This window comes from Phalacrocorax carbo, chromosome 1, assembly GCF_963921805.1.
Source record: "Phalacrocorax carbo chromosome 1, bPhaCar2.1, whole genome shotgun sequence".
NCBI classification, from domain to species: Eukaryota; Metazoa; Chordata; class Aves; order Suliformes; family Phalacrocoracidae; genus Phalacrocorax; species Phalacrocorax carbo.
The window spans coordinates 184792040-184811947 of NC_087513.1; the positions used below are offsets into that span (position 1 = coordinate 184792040).

General features: G+C 41.4%; 1 protein-coding gene across 9 annotated transcripts in view; it reads right to left on the minus strand.

Annotated features, from left to right (window-relative positions):
- Window positions 1-18028: 18028 nt before the first annotated feature.
- ENOX1 (ecto-NOX disulfide-thiol exchanger 1) overlaps window positions 18029-19908 on the minus strand; it is a 378888-nt gene continuing 377008 nt past the window's right edge. For all 9 annotated transcript variants that reach the window (XM_064440830.1, XM_064440825.1, XM_064440829.1 and 6 more), the window contains one exon: window positions 18029-18982. In XM_064440830.1, the coding sequence (XP_064296900.1) occupies window positions 18851-18982 (132 nt within the window). In that variant the 3' untranslated portion in view covers window positions 18029-18850. The remainder of the gene's footprint in view (window positions 18983-19908) is intronic.

Consider the following 19908-nt stretch of genomic DNA (forward strand, 5'->3'; position numbering starts at 1 on the left):
GTCGCTGGCCCCAACCCCCCTGCAAACCTACTATAAGCAGAATGGGGTTTTGCAGAATATGGTACTCTATTCCAGACTAGGCAAAGCAGGCCAAAGAGGCCTTTAATGTTTAGCTTGACTGCATTGAAGGAGGCCAAACAGAGATATTCTGAGTGGGAGAAGGGACTTTTGTCTTTAGTGTGGGCAGTTAAACTAGTTGAGCCACTAAGGGATAACCCATCTGGAAAAGCCCCGCTGAAACTTACATTGTTTTCCCTTTCCGGGAACATTACCAGGAATGATACCAGCATACTTCCCCTGGAGATCAGGTTAACCACCAAAGGATTGCTTACCCTTCTTGCAGGAGTAGTTATCACCAGCATGAACAAAATTCAGTTCACACGTTAACAAGTTTGACCCACAGGGTGAAAACCCTCACTTCTTTTATTCATGCTAATCAATATGGTACTGTATTACATTCTGCACCATATATGTTTCTCAGTTGTGGGTGCAATCTACTGTAACAGCAATTATAAGAGAAGGCGATGAGGGCACCCTGCCCACTGAGATTAAAAAGGTAGTTTGGGATAACGTGACTCAATTTGAAAAGGATTTCCAGCCTTGGTGGCATCTAGTTAATTTCACTTATGACCCCACCAACAGTAAAGCCACAGCTTTTATTTTGACAATGCACAATGCTTAGGTATGCACCGTCATTCAGCTGCGATTAAATGGCAATGGAACTGTTTGTTAGAACATAGAGCAAGGACCCAACAAAAAAGGAACAAATGTCAAACTGTCGATATTGATGTATGTGTTGTACAGGAACAACAGGGATATATTTGTGAAAGTAATATCATTAAGGCCCAAGATGTTTATCTTGACACTGAACAAAATGTTTGTCATTTTGAAATACATCCTGATGCAACCCCTGAAACTGTACTTGTCTGTGTTGGAAATGGATGTATTTGTATGAGAACCCTTTGTGATTCTGTATTTATAGACACCATCACTGTAGAGACCTATAATCACTCAAATATCTCCATTTATAATTTTACCAGAATTATGGGATGTGACTTTAACTATTCAGCTCTTGTCACAACCCACCAACTGCTACAACCTCACTACATATTGTATGAATATTTATTGCCTACCCTCATTGGAATGAGTCTTACATTGGTAAGAAAACAGCTATTGCAACATGATGACCTGAGTCAACTGCTAAAATGAATTTGGAACAACGGACAAAGAACCCTGACTACTGTCCATCACAATGCAGAGAAGATACACCACGTCCTAGAAAGAGTGAAGAAAGATGGATAACATCACTGGTGGGAAACTCTTTTTGTATGGTCACCAATGGCAACTGGAATTCTGAATTTGATGCTGCATCTGGCTGTAGTTTTTTTAGTTTTAGCTTTATTATGTTTACTACCTATAATCATTCTGTATATCAAAGTTTGGCAAAACACGAAACAAATTACATCAATCCAACATGTAAAACACATAAAATCAACTGATTCTGCATGTGACATGGTATATAACTAGCATTAATTGTGTCTCTTAAACTAGATAATTTATCAAATAATTGTACTCTTACCAACGATCTGCAATACGCCACATATTTATGACATAGAGGCAAGAGGTAACCGTACTACCACTCTAGGATCTGATCAAGTGGATTGACTGTAGTCACGGGGTGGAGTATGAGAGATGCACTTGACCCATTAACCAAAACAGTGGTAGTGGTAGTGGTAGTGGTAGTGGTAGTGGTAGACCAGTACAGTCTCCAAAGGAGGACAAGATCTGAGACATTAACAGGCCAAGAATGCCTCTAGTTTCAACCTGTTCTCTGAAAAACCCACAAAGGAGCAGAGTGACACAGTGAGCGTCAATGCGATGCATATCAGCTTGGAACACCGGTCATGTGATTAACAGATCAGTAGCAGGGGGCTTCTCCAAATCTCATTTATCAAGGAACAAAGGAAGTTGTGGGTACAAGGAGTCTCATGCATACCTTTCCCATCACATGTAATTTGACTACAAGCCAACCACTTTATTCCATAAATATGACAGCCTAAGTGAGCCATTCTGAGCTCTCCCTTCTAGGCAGAGTGGCTGCCTGGTGGTGATCTCCCTTTGAGCTGGGGCACCTCTCAAGGTTGCTCATCACAGCAGAGAGGCCTTTTACCTGTGGCAGATCTTTGGTAAGTGACTGATAGCATGCATAACCTTGTAGTATGGTAACTCTGATTTGTGATTTGGTAACTTGGATTTGGTCTTGGTAACTTTCATTTTTTCATGGTTACTTTGATTTTGTAGCTTGGTAACTTTGATCTTGTCTTAGTAATTTTGATTTGTGCCTTGGTAGTTTTGAATCATTTTTCAAATGATTGTTCTGTACAGTAATAGAGTGAGTCTTGCCATCGAACTTTGTGAAGTTGCACTTTTACAATACCATATTATAACCGGTTTTGCTAATACCTTTGACAGTGATTCTTTAAGCAATCTAAATCACCCACTTGTGACAAGGTCTGACCCTCATATGTAGATATATTGAATCCGTACAGAGCTGTTTGTTTTACAATTGAGTGTATATTGGTATTTTGAGAGGAAACATTCAGCCTATCTTGCACATGGGGAGTAGTTCAAACAAGTATATTGATAACGGTTAGGTTGTCATCAGCCTACTTAGAAGGCAGTAACTTGACACTAGAGTTAGCGCAACCAGCTCTGTAACAATTTTTTACATTGATCTACCATGTCTAGTTACACCCAGACTTGAAACTGAAATTATATTCATTAACCAGACTGTCATTACCTGGGATGACATTGCTGATGTTGGGTGGAAGACCTCACAGAGGTGAGTCACTTCTGGTGCACATGTGCTAGTGGAAAAAGCATAACAACCTTTGGCCGTGATGACCGAGTGGAGCAGAAGCTGATGAAACTGACTGAAGCCTCTCTGCAGCTGTTATGTGAATGGTAAGAGTCATCTCCAGACCATGTCTATTAATCTATTAATCTTCAGACTGCCTAATGAAGGTGTGATCACCACCCACTCCTTCCAGCAACACACCATCAGCAAATCTTTCTTCAGTTGATGCAACAATATTGCCACCGTAAGAGATCGTTACCCTGCTGAGAGAAAGAAGGCTGTGCTTAGGACCTCTGTTTTTCCCAAGGAGACCTGGACTCTACCAGGCAGTAAGGCTGACTTGGAGCATGAATTTTGGCAGTGGTTCAATGACCAGTCATTATGGCAGATTTGGGTAGATCAATCAGTTTTGAAGCCTTTTCCTCTTTCAGTACAAGTAGGGACTATGAAATTAAACTTCCTGGTTCAAAACCAAAGGAAACATTTCTTCAAGTTTAAAAGTCTGGCTGTGTAACTCCTTGCTGTATGGCACAGCAGATGCCAAACATTTGCACTAGTTCCCAAAACAAATGGAATAAATTAATGGAAGAAAAAAAATCATTAAGGGATAATAAACACATGGACAACTGCTCTGGAAGGCACTACTTGGGATGGGTCCTGTGATGGTTAAGACTTGGTCTAACCCATTATGTTGAGTGGTCTCTTTAAGGTTAAGACCTGGTCTAACCCATTCATCTTGAGTGAGCTCAACAGGTATGTGCAGACAACCAGGGGATCAGGCCCAGCCAGCATGGGTTCATGAAAGGCAGGTCCTGCCTCACTAACCTGGTCTCCTTCTATGACCAGGTGACCCACCTAGTGGATGAGGGAAAGGCTTTGGATGTTGTCTACCTGGACTTTAGTAAAGACTTTATGCTGTCTCCCACAGCATCTTCCTAAAGAAACTGGCGGCTCATGGCTTAGACAGGTGTACTCTTTTTTGGGTAAAAAACTGTCAGGACGGCCGAGCCCAGAGAGTTGTGGTGAATGGAGCTAAATCCAGCTGGCGGCCAGTCACAAGTGCTGTTCCCCAGGGCTCAGTGTTGGGGCCGGTCCTGTTCAATATCTTCATTGATGATCTGGATGAGGGGATTGAGTGCACCATCAGTTAATTTGAAGAAGAGACCAAATTGTGTGGGACTGTCGATCTGCTTGGGGGTAGGAAGGCTCTGCAGAGGGATCTGGACAGGCTGGATCAATGTAAAGAGGTCAATTGCATGAAGTTTAACAAGGCCAAGTGCTGGATACTGCATTTTGGGTCACAACAACCCCACACAATGCTACAGGCTTGGGGAAGAGTGGCTGGAAAGCTGCCCAGCAGAGAAGGACCTGGGGGTGTTGGTTGACAGCTGGATGAACATGAGCCAGCAGTGTGCTCAGGTGGCCAAGAAGGCCAACAGCATCCTGGCTTGTGTCAGGAATAGCGTGGCCAGCAGGAGCAGGGAGGTGATCGTGCCCCTGTACTCGGCACTGGTGAGGCCGCACCTCAAGTACTGTGTGCAGTTTTGGGCCCCTCACTACAAGAAGGACATCGAGGTGCTGGAGCGTGTCCAGAGAAGGGCAATAAAGCTGGTGAAGGGTCTAGAGAACAAGTCTTATGAAGAGCAGCTGAGGGACCTGGGGTTGTTTAGTCTGGAGAAGAGGAGGCTGAGGGGAGACATTATGGCTCTCTACAACTACCTGAAAGGAGAGCTGGGTGTTGGTCTCTTCTCCCACGTTACTAGTGATAGGACAAGAGCAAATGGCCTCAAGTTTCACCAGGGGAGGTTTAGATTGTATATTAGGACAAAATTCTTTACTGAAAGAGTGGTCAGGCATTGGAACAGGCTGCCCAGAGAGGTGGTGGAGTTACCATCCCTGGAGGTGTTCAAAAAACATGTAGATGTAGCTCTTCAGGGCATGGTTTAGGAGACATGGTAATGCTGGGTTGATGGTTGGACTTGACGATCCTAGACTTCTTTTCCAGCCTTAATGATTCTATGATTCTATGTCTGCTTTTACAATTCACCCTCTTCCCCACTTCAAGAAAAATATTGTCCATAAACAAAGCTACATTTTGGCCTTGCAAGATTTCACAAATTAGAGTTTTTCCAATTTAAAATGTAGAGAAAATGAAAACAAGGGGACACTGAAGAGGAATAGTGTTTGCCTGGCTCCAGCACCACAAAACCATCTCTGCAGGGCATGGGCAAAGCAGTCGTCAGACTCAGAATTATTGCTGTGCCTGATGCATCACCGTCACAGCCTGAGAATTAGAGGTGTGGATGTGTGTGTGGGTCGTAGTCCTACAGTCTTTTCTGGGACAACACAGGAGCAAAAAAACTGCAACAACTGGATTTTAAAAAAGCCTCACTAGGTCTAAGTTTATGGTCAAATTCCTGTTTAGCAAACTGCATTGTTCTCTCAGGGTTTCTTTGTATTTCCTGACCTCCTCCTGGCAGTGCAATAAACTGCTGGCTAGCATTGTATTCCGACTTGTAATTTTTTTTTTTAATATCTGGGATCATCTTTATGTATCTGTGACATTTTGTCACGGGACATGAAAGCTATCTATACTCCTTCCACACCAGTGCAGCTCTCATTGTGGCTGTGACTGGTCACTTGACAATTTTCTTTGCTTACAGAATTGCGGAATCACAGAGTGGTAGGGGTTGGAAGGGACCTCTGGAGATCATCTTGTCCAACCCCTCTGATTGAGCAGGCACACCCAGAGCAGGGGGCACAGGAATGCGTCCAGGCAGGTTTTGAATCTTTCAGAGGAAGGAGACTCCACAGCCTCCCTGGGCAGCCTGTGCCACTGCTCTGGCACCCTCACAGGAAAGACGTTTTTTCTCATGTTTAAGTGGAACTTCCTGTGTTCCAACTTGTGCCCATTGCCCCTTGTCCTGTCATTGGGCACTAATGAAAAAAGCCTAGTCCCATCCTTTTGACACCCACCCTTTAGATATTTATAGATATTGATGGGATCCCCCCTCAGCCTTCTCTTCTCCAGGCTGATCAAACCTAGGTCTTTCAGCCTTTCCTCATATGGGAGATGCTCCAGTCCCCTGGTCATCTTGGTAGCTCTCTGCTGGACTTGCTCAAGCAGTCCCACATTCTTCTTAAACTGGAGGGCCCAAAACTGGACACAATACTCCAAATGTGGTCTCACTAGGGCAGAGTAGAGGGGGAGGATAACCTCTCTTGATCTGCTGGCCACACTCCTTTGAATGCAGCCCAGGATATTGTTGGCCTTCTTGGCCACAAGGGCACATTGCTAGCTCCTGGTCAGCTTGTTGTCCACCAGTACTCCCATGTCCTTCTCAGCAGAGCTGCTTTCCAGTAGTTCAGCCCCCAGCCTGTACTGGTGCATGGGGTTGCTCCTCCGCAGGTGCAGGACCTTGCATTTGCTTTTGTTGAATTTCATGAGGTTCCCCTTGGCCCAGCTGTCCATCCTGTCCAGGTCTCACTGGATGGCAGCACAGCCTTCTGGTGTATCAGCCACTCCTCCCAGCTTGGTATCATCAGTGAACTTGCTGAGGCTACACTCTACACTTACCTTACAGCAATCCTCTTTTTCTGTCAATACTTTGGACAGGTCAATCACTCTGAAAAAAGTTTTAGATCAAATCTAAGGAATGGGAGGGAGTTTACATAATTTGAGCTAGCACAGCACTGCATAGGGTCATTAAACAAGTAATTTTAGAGACTATTTTAAGGTTTTTTTTACAATATATATCTATACAACCTTTCCTCCTAAGTGTCTGGGATTGGAAGAAGTATGAAAAGTCATTTCATGTTTAAAATACCATCACATTCTCCTGGCTGGTGATAAATATGGAATTTTACACTAGGGAAATGCTCCTCTGTTAATCTGATCAGCTTTTTTGTTTGTTTGTTTTTATTTGTCCCTTTAAAAACATTCTTGTAACCCCTTGGACATAAGTTTTTCTTTTCCTCCTCAGAGATTCTGAGATGATATTGAGTTACTTGGGAAATTAGATTTGTCAGTTTTATTTCAGGTTGCTGTCTACATTAATTTTATAATTAAAACCCAAAGATGTGTGTCTAATATGTATGAATCTACAAAAAGCAGAAGGAGGAAGTATGCTTAAACCCATACAAAAGAAGTAGTCTGACACGTGTCAACGTTACGTTTCAGTGCAAGAAAGGAAATAATTTTTTGGCACAGAACTCAGAGAACATGTAGACAAACCAAGCAAAAACTCATGAATCTGAAAATTAGTCTGTGAAGTGTTTGTAGTCACAGTCAGTTTTTGCTGAAACATTCAAATACGAATTATTGGATTGCAGATCTGGTATGCTCTCCTGGGATAGGGAAGGAGAAAAAAGTTTAATCAGGGAACTCCTCTCCTACCCACATCCTCTCAACTTCATTTTCACTTAATTCTGATAATTCAATAAATTTTAAGCAAGGGGAAATACATGTTTTCCCCTCCTCTATTCTATAATGTCTGGCGTTATTATTCACCACATACATTATAGCAAGCTATTTGCTTTGTCTGCAGCACCATGACCTTTGTGTGACTTGTCTCTTTTGGAGGTGTTGTGAATAAATCACTGCCTGCATGCGTTGGCAGTGGCAGCGTTCTCTGCTGACTGATACCTTCCTGGAGCAGCATTGCTTTCACAGGGAAGCAGCAGCAAGGTGGTGCTCTGCAGATTTAGGAGCACCCTGGGCAACAGCAATTGCAGTACCATCACTGCAAACCCTGCTTCAAATGGCAGTATTTACCAGCTGTTCCCTTGCTTCACTAAAATCAGAAAGGGAGGTTGACAAGCTGTGGTCTAGCATTTCCAGTGAGCCACAGCTGAAGATGGGTCCATAAATTCAGCACCCCCTTAAGGAGGTGGCAATGCAAGATCGTGGACTGGACTGAACACTAGATCTCTCTGGTTGAAAGGCTTAAACTGTGATGAGTAAAGTCACTGCTACAGATATGGTCCACCCCCTCTGTGTTCTGAAAAAAGTAGTCACTGGCTGGATATTGTAACCCTTGATTTTCTAGCACCTACCTGTAGTGAAGGCCAAGTACACTTTCCCCATGCTTCTTCCCCTTCTGTTAACTGCAGGATTGCACACCTTGTCATGATGCCTGAAAAGCAGAGTGTCCTGAGTGAAAGGTGGGAGCTATTTCTCCTTTCCAGCATGGCAGGAGCCTTGAGTCACACTTGCTCCCTTGAATTTAGGTGCTGTTGTTGTGTCAGTGCCTGGAACTAGGTACTGGTAATCCATGGTCTCAGTCAGGCACTACAGTTTGGGTTTCTTGTTTCTCATATTTGAACTAAAATTTAAGTAACTTTTGGTCCATCAGGACAAGATGACTGAATAGATCAGAATAATCTTTCATCTTTCAAGAATAATTCATATTATACATTTATATAAATCTTCATGGGTTCTCAGTTGCAATTGCTGGTTCCTTCTTTGTAAATTGTATGAGTTACAATTTCCATATAGATATGCCCTATGTATGAGATTGTCATACATATTTTATTATGTGGCTTGGTAGACATTTTTCCTTTGCAATTCCCCTCTACCTAGATGACTTCCAGTAAAATAAACAGAAATCATATAATGAACAAATTAAAAGGTATGGTGTGCTGAGGAGATAAAAAGCTATAGTCCACTTGAATGGTCTTGAGACCTCACACAGACACATTCAAAACCCCACACCAATCTGTAGACAAGATGAGAAGGGATAAAGGCTGGATCGAGAAGACCTGAAGAGTTAGAAGCCCAGGAAGAATGTCCTACCCATCCCTGTGCTATACTTCAAGGCCTGGATTTCTCTTGTTTCCTTATGTTATGCAGAATGCGAGTGACTCTCAGACTTTGAATTCAGAGGAACATGGTTATCAGTCATGACTACACAAAGGTATGCCACAAAGACATCTGAGGACTATCTGAAAAACCAGCAATGGCCTTCAGAGTGCTGAGCAGTGAGGTGTGTACCTACAGCTGCAGCTAGGGGATCAGTCTGGCAGGTATCCTCAGAACATGCCAGATGGATAAAGCCTTGCACAAAGTGATGGAAACCGGGGCAGTGTGACATCTTGCTTATCCAACAGTTCAGCAGATAAAGTGCTCACCTGGACAAGGAAAGTGGTGAGAGCTTCCAATCACAGGATATTCTGTGAAGTTACTCGAGCGGCTAAAATCTCTCACATCTTTAGCTCTATGTCCACATTCCAATGAAAATCCTGGTATTGATAGCTTTTAAAACCAAATTCTTGGTAGGAAACATGCACTGTCTGGCTGTCTTTTGGAGTGTTGCTGAGAAGCTTTAATACTGGTTTTGGTGACAGATTCCCTTGCTCTTGTATTTGTTTTGTGACAGCTCTCAGACACTCAGGAGTTCAGAAAGCAAAGGTGCCATGGCTTAGCCCAAGTCTGTATTTTGTCATCACATCTGTGATTAACAAGAACTTTTTAGTAATAAGTTATACTTCTATGACATGGCACAAAGTGGTAATTTCCCACCTCCCAGGTTTTTGGGAGGGGAGCCTTGGTATTCATGTATAGCTTTAAACTTGTCCATCTCCTGCTTAGCTGCAAGGCAGACTTTGTGTATCAAGAGTTATTTTCTTTGTTATTCAGTTCTTGATGAGTGCTGTTTAGCTGGGCTCTTGTGGGATTCTGTGTTGCTTTTTTTGCGAGCCTAAACATTCTCATTCGTTTCACAATGCATCGAATAAAGAGAGTTAATGAAAACCTTACTTTAGATTAGTTACGCAGAAGAAAAGTAGCACTGACCTTGGGATTGCCTGCAAGAGACCTTTTTGTAACTTTCCCAAAGCATTGAATTACTCACAACTTCAACTCTGGAACAATTTTTGCTTTCCTCTGAACATTGTTGCATGTCCAGATTGGGGAAGTTGGGACAGGTACAAGTCAAAAGACAAGCCAAATGGGTCTGGGAGCTTAAAACATATCCTGGATATTTCTGGAAACCTTTTTGCTGCTCCATCTCCTTTGGAAATTGGCAAAAAAAAAGTAATTTCAAGGCTTTTAGCAAATTTAGGAAGAAGGTGTCCAGGTTCCTTTTTCAATTAGGATCCACCCCCTCTTGCTGCAGATAATTCATAGTTTTCTGTTGACAGTATAGCTTGTTAACTACCTGAAACAAGGAACTACCCCAAAGTAAACTTTTTGGAAGAAGAAACCATGTATAAAGAAGTCCAGAAGAAGACAGCCCAGATGGTATCAGATCACTTAACCTGGGAGCAGTAAGTAGAGCATATTGAGCTGGACAGAGGCTGTATAAACACAGCTATGATGTCTCCTGTGGCCAGACTAACCTGTTCGCTGCTAGTGTGGATATCTCTGCACAGTACGGTGTAACAGTCACATCACTAGTTAGCCTTTGATGAGGGCTCTTCACCCAGACCCACCCAGTTTACCCTCCATTCTCTTTCTCAAGGCTGTGTGTGACAGAAAGCTCATCTTTCTTGAAAGACAAACAAAAAATTTAAGTCTGAATCCCGGACATGTACAGATTTATTGCTGTTTGCATGACCAATATATGTCATTGAACTTCTGACCATCTGCCAATGTTTTATTGCTGTAAATAAAAAGCTCTGCATTGCAGAAAAGCAACAGTTCTGTGTTGCATAAATGACTGCCCAGCTCCCTTTCATCCAGGCATTTACCTCCATGTTTTTCTTTGGACTTTTGAACTGCATTGACCACAAAAATCAAAGAAAGGCTGTAAATCCCATGTTATTCCTGCTCTTGATGTAAACTTTTGAAACAATAAGGATTTCAGCCTCAACACTGAAATCTCTTCAAAGAGGAAGATCAGTGAAGTGCTTATAAAAGAAAATATTTTTTTTCATTGCTGTTCCATTTCCCCATACTAACCTCTGTTTTAAGAGCATCTCATAGCTATAAACTGCAGAGGGTTTTTGTTTAGACTTAAAAATCATCTCAAAACATTCTGTGTGAACATAGCATGAGCTATTTTTCTGTTTCTCTAATAGGATGAACCTCTTTGCCAGCTACATATTTCCAAAGATTCCTGTTCATCTTGAAGGTTGAAGGGGAAGAATGGGGTCACCGGGGCATGTTTCTTCATTTGCACTTCAAGAAGGGCTGCCTCCCCCCCCTCAGTCATTGGATAACTTCCTCCTAGGAGAGTAGGATATCCTTTTTATAGATCAGAGATTCAAATCCAGCTCTGAAACTAAACTTTAAACTATGAGAAGTTGCGTGGCCTCAAGTCAGGGTCAAATGTGCATTCTACAGATGTCTCCTTCCTCTGCAGTTTTCACAGATGAGGGAAGGACTTCATAGGGATGGAAATGAAAAGGCAGGTGATTTCTATACGCCTCTGCTGGGACAATATTAGATGCCTTCCCTGTCCTGCCCTGTGGACAAACAAAACACCTGTTTCCAGAGCTGTCAATCAAGAACCTCTCAGGATAGGAAATGTGCTTTAGAAAACTTCTGCTGTTGAGCCACCATCTGGCTTCCTTCTCTGTCAATATGTTTTATTGTGCAAAATGGGCTTCCAGTGTCTTCCTGCAAAGCAGTTCCTGCCTTGAAATTCTTTATTAGACAAATCAGCTTTGGACTGATGTCGTGATGTTTACCCACGGCTCTTCATCTTCTGAAGACAGAAGTGTGGATTCTGCCCTGATGAGACTTTAGTGTTTTTTGTCTCCATCTAACCAAGTGACAAGTTCCACCAAGGTGACAGCCAGTCAGAGTGGAGGGGCAGAAATCACATCCTGAAATGAGTATTGACTGCCTGGAAGATATTTGCTTTTCACAAGCAATATACATCCTTGCTAGCCTTCAAGGACAAGAAAAATTTTTTTGCTAACATCGCCATTCTTTATCAACCAGTGAACTGTAGAGCTAGAGATGCAGATTTTCCTTGCAGGGGAGCTCCTCTGCCATCGGAAGGTAGTATTGTTTGAGTAGATTATTTCTGAGATAAAGCTAACTGTGGAGTGATTTTGGAAGGTTCCTCTTTAGTCTCAGACACACCTGCCCAAGCTGACTTTATGGGCAGAACCAGCTAAGGAAACTCACAACCTCTCATGCATTCAATACCACCATAGTTTACAATTTTTTTTCTATGAAATCTTATCTATTTTTCTTCCCTGTTCCCCCTCTTAATTTATAACAGGCTTCTGGGATGCCCTGGGATTTGTGTGGTTTTTTGATGGAACGCCAGGTTCTAACAAAATCCCTCCAGTCTTTATTTTTAATCCTATTCTATGTTCTTCTGTTGCTCCACTCCCATTCCTCTCACAACTGTACCATGTCTCCCTCCTGTGAAATGCAAGTCAGCTTTTAATATCAACAACCAGATCTGCAGAGTGTGCAAGTTTTCCAACCTTCTCTCCAGACATGAACAGACTAATCAGCTGTATTCAGTAAGGAGCAGTGTTGAAAAAAAGAAATGCACCAGGGGGTTAATTTTTAAATATAACACCTCTCATATGGGAACTGTTTTTGAGGGAAAGTTAAAAAAAAAAAAAAGAGAAAACTTACCTAGTTAAGTGTATAATACTATTGTAGAGAGCTATTTCAGAGCAACTACCTGAGAATTAATGTCTTTCTGGTCTTAGAGTCCTGGAGTAGCCTTTTAAATTCATAGCCTATCTTCTTCCAAATTAACTGGTCTTTGAAGACAAGCCCTTGGCTAACTTATTCTAAAACTCTAAAATAGACAAGCCAGTGTCAACGCCAATGCCCAAGGGCCTAACTCAGCCAGCTTTTCACATTAAAGGCATTATGCCTTGTCTGCATCAGACTTTTAAAATGTATCAGCTAATATGTGCTAATGACACGCATTTAAACCCTAGTCTAGACAAAGCCTGTGCGATTGCCCTCTGAATGCTTGATGCGATCAGCTAACATCCTGACAGCAGACCTGATTACCCTACTTTAATCACGAAAGGCTATAAACATCATAGAATTATCCAGACTTTCACTGTAGCAAAGAACAAACCCTGAAGGCCGTGCATGGGATCTAAGCCCCGAAACACCGTCATGGGGTGAGACCTTTGCTTTTGCACAAACAAGCCTATCAGTGGGGATGGAAAAGCCAGGCTTTAGCACAGAGAAACACATCTGTGCAGAGGAACCTGTTACGCCAGAAGGATGAAGAAAATGACCTAACAACGATTTACGTGGCTTTGACATTTGTGGTTAAATAATAGTCTAATAGGAACAGGAGGCAAAGAGCTGAATCAGAGCAGAGATGTGACTTCATGTCTGTATACAGTGTTGATCAGGCTAATTCACATAACAGCTTTTCTCCACACATTTTAAAACAGGTGTTGAAAAATTTGAAAGGATATTTAAAAAAAAAGGATGCAATGATTTGAGGAAGAGAAGAGAAATGCTTTATACCAAAACATTTAAAAGCTCAATCTGTTTAGTTTATGAGAAAGAATACTGAGAACTAAATAGACTATAATATATAAATATCTTCATGAGAAGAAAATATGCAGTACTAAAGGGCTATTTAATCTTGCAGAGAAAAGCAAAACTGGCTGGAAGAAGCCAGAAAAAATCAAGTTGGGAGGTAAGGACACAATTTTGACAACACTAATCTCTTCTAATGAACTATGAAGCAAAAAAATATCTTTTCCATCACTTGATAACTTTGATTATGGCTGGATGTTTTTATGGGAGATTTATTTTAATCCCCCATATGCTATTGGGATCGCTACAGAATTAACTGTGACATGGCTAAGATACGAGCAATACGAGTGGATGATTTTTTTGTGTTTTTTTTTGAGCTTCAGTGTTGTGTATATAAAAGTACATAAATTGGCAAGAAGTACTTACCAGCCAGAAGTCTGAGCAAATGGCTATAATATGGCTGTGGTAGGATTGCAGGAGTGCTCTCTGCCAGGTTTAAAGGAATACATTTTTTTTTTTTCCTCTTGCTGGCCCCCAGATATCCCTATTAAGAGGGAGTATGACATTGGAGTCAGCCCATTAATTCTGAACAGGCACTATGTTTATTACCCAGTGTGAGGCAAAACACTTAATCAAAGGCACTCCTGAGCACATCCATTTGGTTTTGTTTACAAATTAGGATTTGCACGTATTCAATGTAATGGGTTTATGTAGTCAGAGGTTCTGCACCTTGTAAGCATAATTTCCTGTTTCGGCTGCTTTTTCAGTTGACTTACTTGTTTTTGAAACGTTCCATTTTAACCCGGTAGGTAAATTGTCACCTTTTGCAGTCCAGTCACACTGGCAGTGCTCTTGGAGAGTCTGAAAGAAGGAATGTCTTCCTCCAGATCGTGTCCTGCTTTATAGGCACTTAATGCCAATAAATGCAGGAAGAGTTCTTTTTTCCTGAGCATCTCAGCAGTTGCTTCCAGAGGAGATTGACTGCAGACCAGACCCAGAAGGAATTTCTGCTTCTTACTTTGTTTCTGAGGGAGAAGTTAGGGTAAAAGAGCTGCAGATCTTATCAGGGTAACAGGAATGACAAGACAAGGGACAACTTGTACCCTTTCACAGGAAAAAGATGACAAAACCCCCACACTTCAAATGCTGAACTCAGAGATGCATTTGTTAAGTGGACAAAGTGGGCATCAGTTCTGCATCAGATCTGGCTACTACTGGTACTGGAGGCACAAGAAGAATAAATCTCCTATACCAACAAATTCCTTTCCCCCTTACTCTCCCCAAACCTCGTTCCCCCAAACCAAATCACATCAGCACAGAACATTTTTGTCATACCAACACTGACTGTCAAAGCCATTCTGCTTTTAAATAAAACAATGCTTGCAAGACCAGAATTTTGACTGAAAACAAACCACCCAGAATGCTCTTATGACAATTTTTCTAGCTTTAGATTCCACAGCATTTACTGTACATAATGTGTAGCTAAATGTAGCATAGCTTGATACAGGATTTTCTCTAAATCTCAGTATAGCTGTTCCTTAAGTGAATGTGATGCTCTGGCAGTCAGGAACATGAAAATTTCACCCGAAACATACACACTTCGATAAACAATTAGACTCCGTTATGTGCAATAGCACGAGGAGATATTAGAAATTACCTTTTTAGTAATGGGGATAATGCAGTCTTCGTCAAATATTGCTATCTCTTGTGGGCATAAAATGCAGTTTAACAGAGAGGTTACACTCATCTCCCTTGAATGTGCAGGGTGAAATGCACATTTGCCCAAGAGGCTTTGCACAGTGTATCTCTTAAGACTTCAAGTGGAAATCAAATACAGTGCAGTAAAGAGGCTGGCCCTCTAAACTGATGAAAGTAAACCCTGCCACCACCCCAAGACAATTCAAAGCCAAGGATGAACTAAAGAGCTTTGCTGGGAGAACAAGAGTTCAGGCCGACTGAGCTTACAACTCCCTGCAAAATACCCTCAGCATGTTTGGGCAGTTAGAAGCCAAATCTTCTCCTGCTCCACTAGTCCTTATTTGAGAAGAGGGGACACTGCTGTAACTGTCTACCATAGCTTGCAGTTGCATGCCAGGCTATTGCACAGTCTCACCTCCTGAGCCTGATGATACAGTGTCTCTTTGGCCTTTCCCTTGTTTTCGTTCCCACCTCTGTTGAGAGTATCCTGTTAACTGTAAATGGCTTTGAGTCTTTGCCAAATGTGCATCTTCCTTCAACCTGACTCAGCTGGAGAAACTGGCTTTTGGTCTTGCACTGCCTCATTTCACTAAGTACCATTTGGCCACTTCAACATCTTCCTTTTTCTGGGGGAGAGCACGCTGACTTCTGCTGGAGCTGAGCAAGCCTCTGTTCCAGTCATCAGGATAAAGTGACATAGAGAAAGGCTAGTCTTCTTTTCCACCATATTGACTTCTTCCTTTATCATAGTTAAGTGGCATCACCTCATGCCATTTTCACAAGTTGATTTGCTGCAATGCCCAGCGGCTCTAAGAAGAGCACCATCAGCCACAGCCATCATCCAGTGATACACTTCATATGGAGTACATCTTTCTGGGCTATGATGGTGTCAGGTTGACTGACACTAGTGCTTAGACAAGCTGGCTAAAGGGTGGTCCACCAGAATTTAATGTTGGTTTGCAAAGCATCACTGTCTTCTCCGTATATAAGTAGCATATCTGCAAGAGATAGACTGTTTCAGTTGGAAGGGACCTACAAAGATCATCTAGTCCAACTGCCTGACCGATTCAGGGCATGTTATTAATGGCATTGTACCAATGCCTCTTAAACACTGACGGGCTTGGGACATTTACTACCTCTCTGGGAAGCCTGTTCTAGTGTTTGACCACCCTATCAGTATAGAAATGTTTCCTAATGTCCAGTCTAGATGACTTTTAAAGGTGGCTTCCTTGATATTCATCCCACTGTATTGCTTCAGGACACCCTAGCTGGATCCCCTGAGGGTCATCATAATGACATTTTGGCAGCTAAATGATGGAGATGAACAATTTAATCCAGTTTCCCCCAAAGCCACTGAGCACACAATGTTAAAGCCAGTTCCGGGGCCCAACATGATCCTCATGAGGGTCCTCCCAAGTTACAAGGTCTCAGTGGATGCGTTACAGTATCACAGGATGCCTACGTGCTGTTTATACTTGAAGATCTTCTATGGTGGTATCTAAAGGCCAGTGAAGGAGGTTGCCTTTTAGCTGGTACTACACAAGGACTAAAAAGTCATTCTAAAGCGCTTATGGTCTAGATAGACATGAAAAACCCAGGATGGAAAAAAGGAAGAGAAAACACACACAGAACAAATATGGTGATTAGGTTGTAAGGTCCTGTTAGTTTTAAGATGTTCTGTGGCTATTTGGGGTTGGAGTTGTTTTGTGGGAGAGGGGATGAGCTAAAGGGAAAAAAAGGAGGACAGTAGAGAAAAGGGAGGACAGAATATAATGAACAAGTATGGCATGAAGAAAGCTGAGGTGAAAGTTTTCTCACATCTCTTTTCCCCAGCCTAAGTGCCATCCATACACATTTATGTTACAGTACTTAAATGAGAGCTGTCAGCCCTAACACATTTTTGCCTGAATTATTCATAAATCTGTATGATCACAAGAGAAGAAAGACTTGTTATTTGGATTAAACTAGTTAATTTTCATTAACATAACTGGCACATAATTACTAGTTTCACCCAAGTAACTTACCTTAACATAGGTTCTGTAGTAACCACAATAGGGATGTATGTTCTTTAAAAAAATTTTTGTGTGCGCCGGTTGAAAGCATAATTTTCTCCCATAATAGACCTGCTAAGCCTCTTTCTTTTTCCCTTTTGTATACAATTAACATTTCATTTAATATTGCTATTTTGCAGGTAGATGCCAGAAGAGGTCCTAAAGCAGTAATCGCTAACAGCCATATAAGAGAGTTCCTTCATGACTAATTGAATTTGACACTAATTGCCGTTTATTGAAGAACCTGAGTGAAACATCACTCTGACACATATCTGGATACTCCCTGCATCTGTTGCAATTTGCCAGATTTCCTGCTGTTGGTGCCCCACTTCATAGGGCCAGCTCTCTTGTGGCTGGCTCCTCTGCCTACACAGAGGTGCAACTTGGAGGGGGCTGCTAGTTCTTACCCAGCACCATGCTAAATGCTGTAGCGATGTGGTTCTTTAAAGTAGGGCTCTGGCAGGAGCGATTCCTTCCAAACTCTCTTGGCTTGGTTGATACACACACTTCTTCAGCTTTCGTGGGCTCTTACAGGCGTGCTGGGGTACTGTGTGTTTGACAGTAAATCTTAAATGTTAATTTACATCGATGTCCCTACTTAAGGGACACCACCAAAAGTGAGTTATTCCTTTCCTTGGCTGGCTAAAGGCCAGAAGCATTAGCTGGGAGTTAGGAGGAGTAACTAATTGGATGCATCGCAACTATCCAACACAACACTGAAAATGAGAAGTTTGAAGGTGTTCATTTTTAACCTGGTGGCTTGTCTGAAAAAACAAATGAGATGTGTTCAGCTAAGCAGAGGTCCATGCTGGTTCTTCCTCTACCAAGATTTTTAATTATTTTAATCTTAGCTAATATTGCCCGCTCTTTTTAAATTCCTAATTAATTTAACCAAGTTATCTGCAATTAATAGTTTAGGTAGGAGAAAAATAAGTGCCAGGAGACTCTTGATGGATTGATAAAAACTCAAAAACATCAGAAGAAAAACTTGTACAAACAATATGGTAGAAGTCATATTTATTGATAAAAATTAATATATCTGCTATAAAATTTGTAACAGTAATGCAACTGAATATTTATTTTGATGCATAAACCTGAATGTTACATACCAAATACAATACAGTAACACTGGTTTCCTCCTTATTTACATGTTTATGAAAATTGATATGCAATCCATGTTAAAAGAACTTGTAATGGAGAATAGTTACATTAGAAAAATAATATTCTTGATAAAGCATTCTTGAGGACTCCAATCACATTTTCAGGCCTCTTTCAATAAGGCAAAAATCCCTGGTACAGCATATAACTTAATTTACAAAATACAATAACTTCAGACACATCTTCAAGTTTTCTTTTGGTATGCTTTTCCTCACTGCAAAATTACTCAGTTTTCTTACTAAACAGAAAGAACTTTCAATAACGAAACTTAATGCGTTCTACTACATATTACACATACATCGCTGTAGCTTAGCGACCATAACCGGGCAATTTTTCTCCTTAACTGTTTGCTCAGTGAGCTTTTCTTAGATGTAGGACATGTCGTATTTTGAAATCATTATGACTGTGGTATCCTTCTTCAGTTTTCATAGGAAACAGATCTGTCACATTTTGAAACTTTTTTTAAAATTTTATTTTATTTTAGGAACTGGTGCACAACTACATTTCCACTCACAAGAGAACGTCACAAATGTAACTAAAATTAGGCTTGGATAACTTTGAAAACATACTACTATGTGCCCAAACCCAAATTTCTTACTTTAATACTTTATAACCCTGCCATGCTCTAGGAACTCGTCTTCTGCATAGCTTCATTACTATTCACAGTCAGATAGTCTTAATTCCTTCAAAGGCACAAAACTTCCACCTCTTTTCCAGTGTTGCTCCTACACCAGTGAATTCTTGTTTAAACATGCGTGGCAGTCTCATCAAAAGCATTTCTATCTCATTTGCAGAGATCTGAGAAAGAAATAAAGGTAAAATTAAAGTAAGAAAGCTGCCTTGTAGATTGGAAAGAGGAAATATGGAGAACAGAAATAAGGGGGGTGGGGGGCATGGGGTGGTGAAATCCAGGCCAGATGAAAACAACTGTTATTATTTTTTTTAACCTTAGACTGACATGAATTTCCAGACTCCAAAGCAAGCGCAGATTCCTTGCAGGGATGACTCTGCTTTTGTAAATAGCATCCCACTGTAAAAGAGTGACAACAGCTGTGTTGGGGCTGGTGCCACACAGCGGAGTACAAAGTCCATCTAAGAACTACAGTTGTGGGTATACTTGTGAGGAGGAAGCAAATGGGACCTTATTCTTCCTTCTCATCCCATGAACTCTTGAATCCTCCTCCCAGCTCCATCAGTTTTTCTCTTGCAAAAAAACCTAACACATGGTCTTTATTTTTAATCACCTCACTTTTGTTACTTAGGGCTGACTACCTGTGCAGCTGTCTTCTCCCAGTTTGGCCCAGTTCAGCAGCCCCAGATAACTAAGCAGTAAAGTTCTTGTCTTGGCATTGCTCAGGATGTTTTTATGGCTTTGAAACCTTAATGATTGGTCACCTTCCTAATGGGAAAGATTGCAGAAAACACTTTCACAAAGGCAACCTTTCTGGTATAATCAGTAGGGAAGTCAAGAAATTAGAAGTAATGGAAAATGAACCATTTTATCCTACTGCTACTTTTTCTAAACTGATGGCCATGAAAAGAACCATGGACAAAGAAATCTATGGGTGCTGCCTGTTATCCATGGGTATCTCCAGGGTTTGATAGGCTTCTCTGGCAATGTTGATACATCTGCTTATTCATATTAGTAGGGACCTTCCACGGTGAAAAGTTTTCTTTTAAAGAAGCATATAATCATAAAATATGCTAATTATACCTCATTCCAC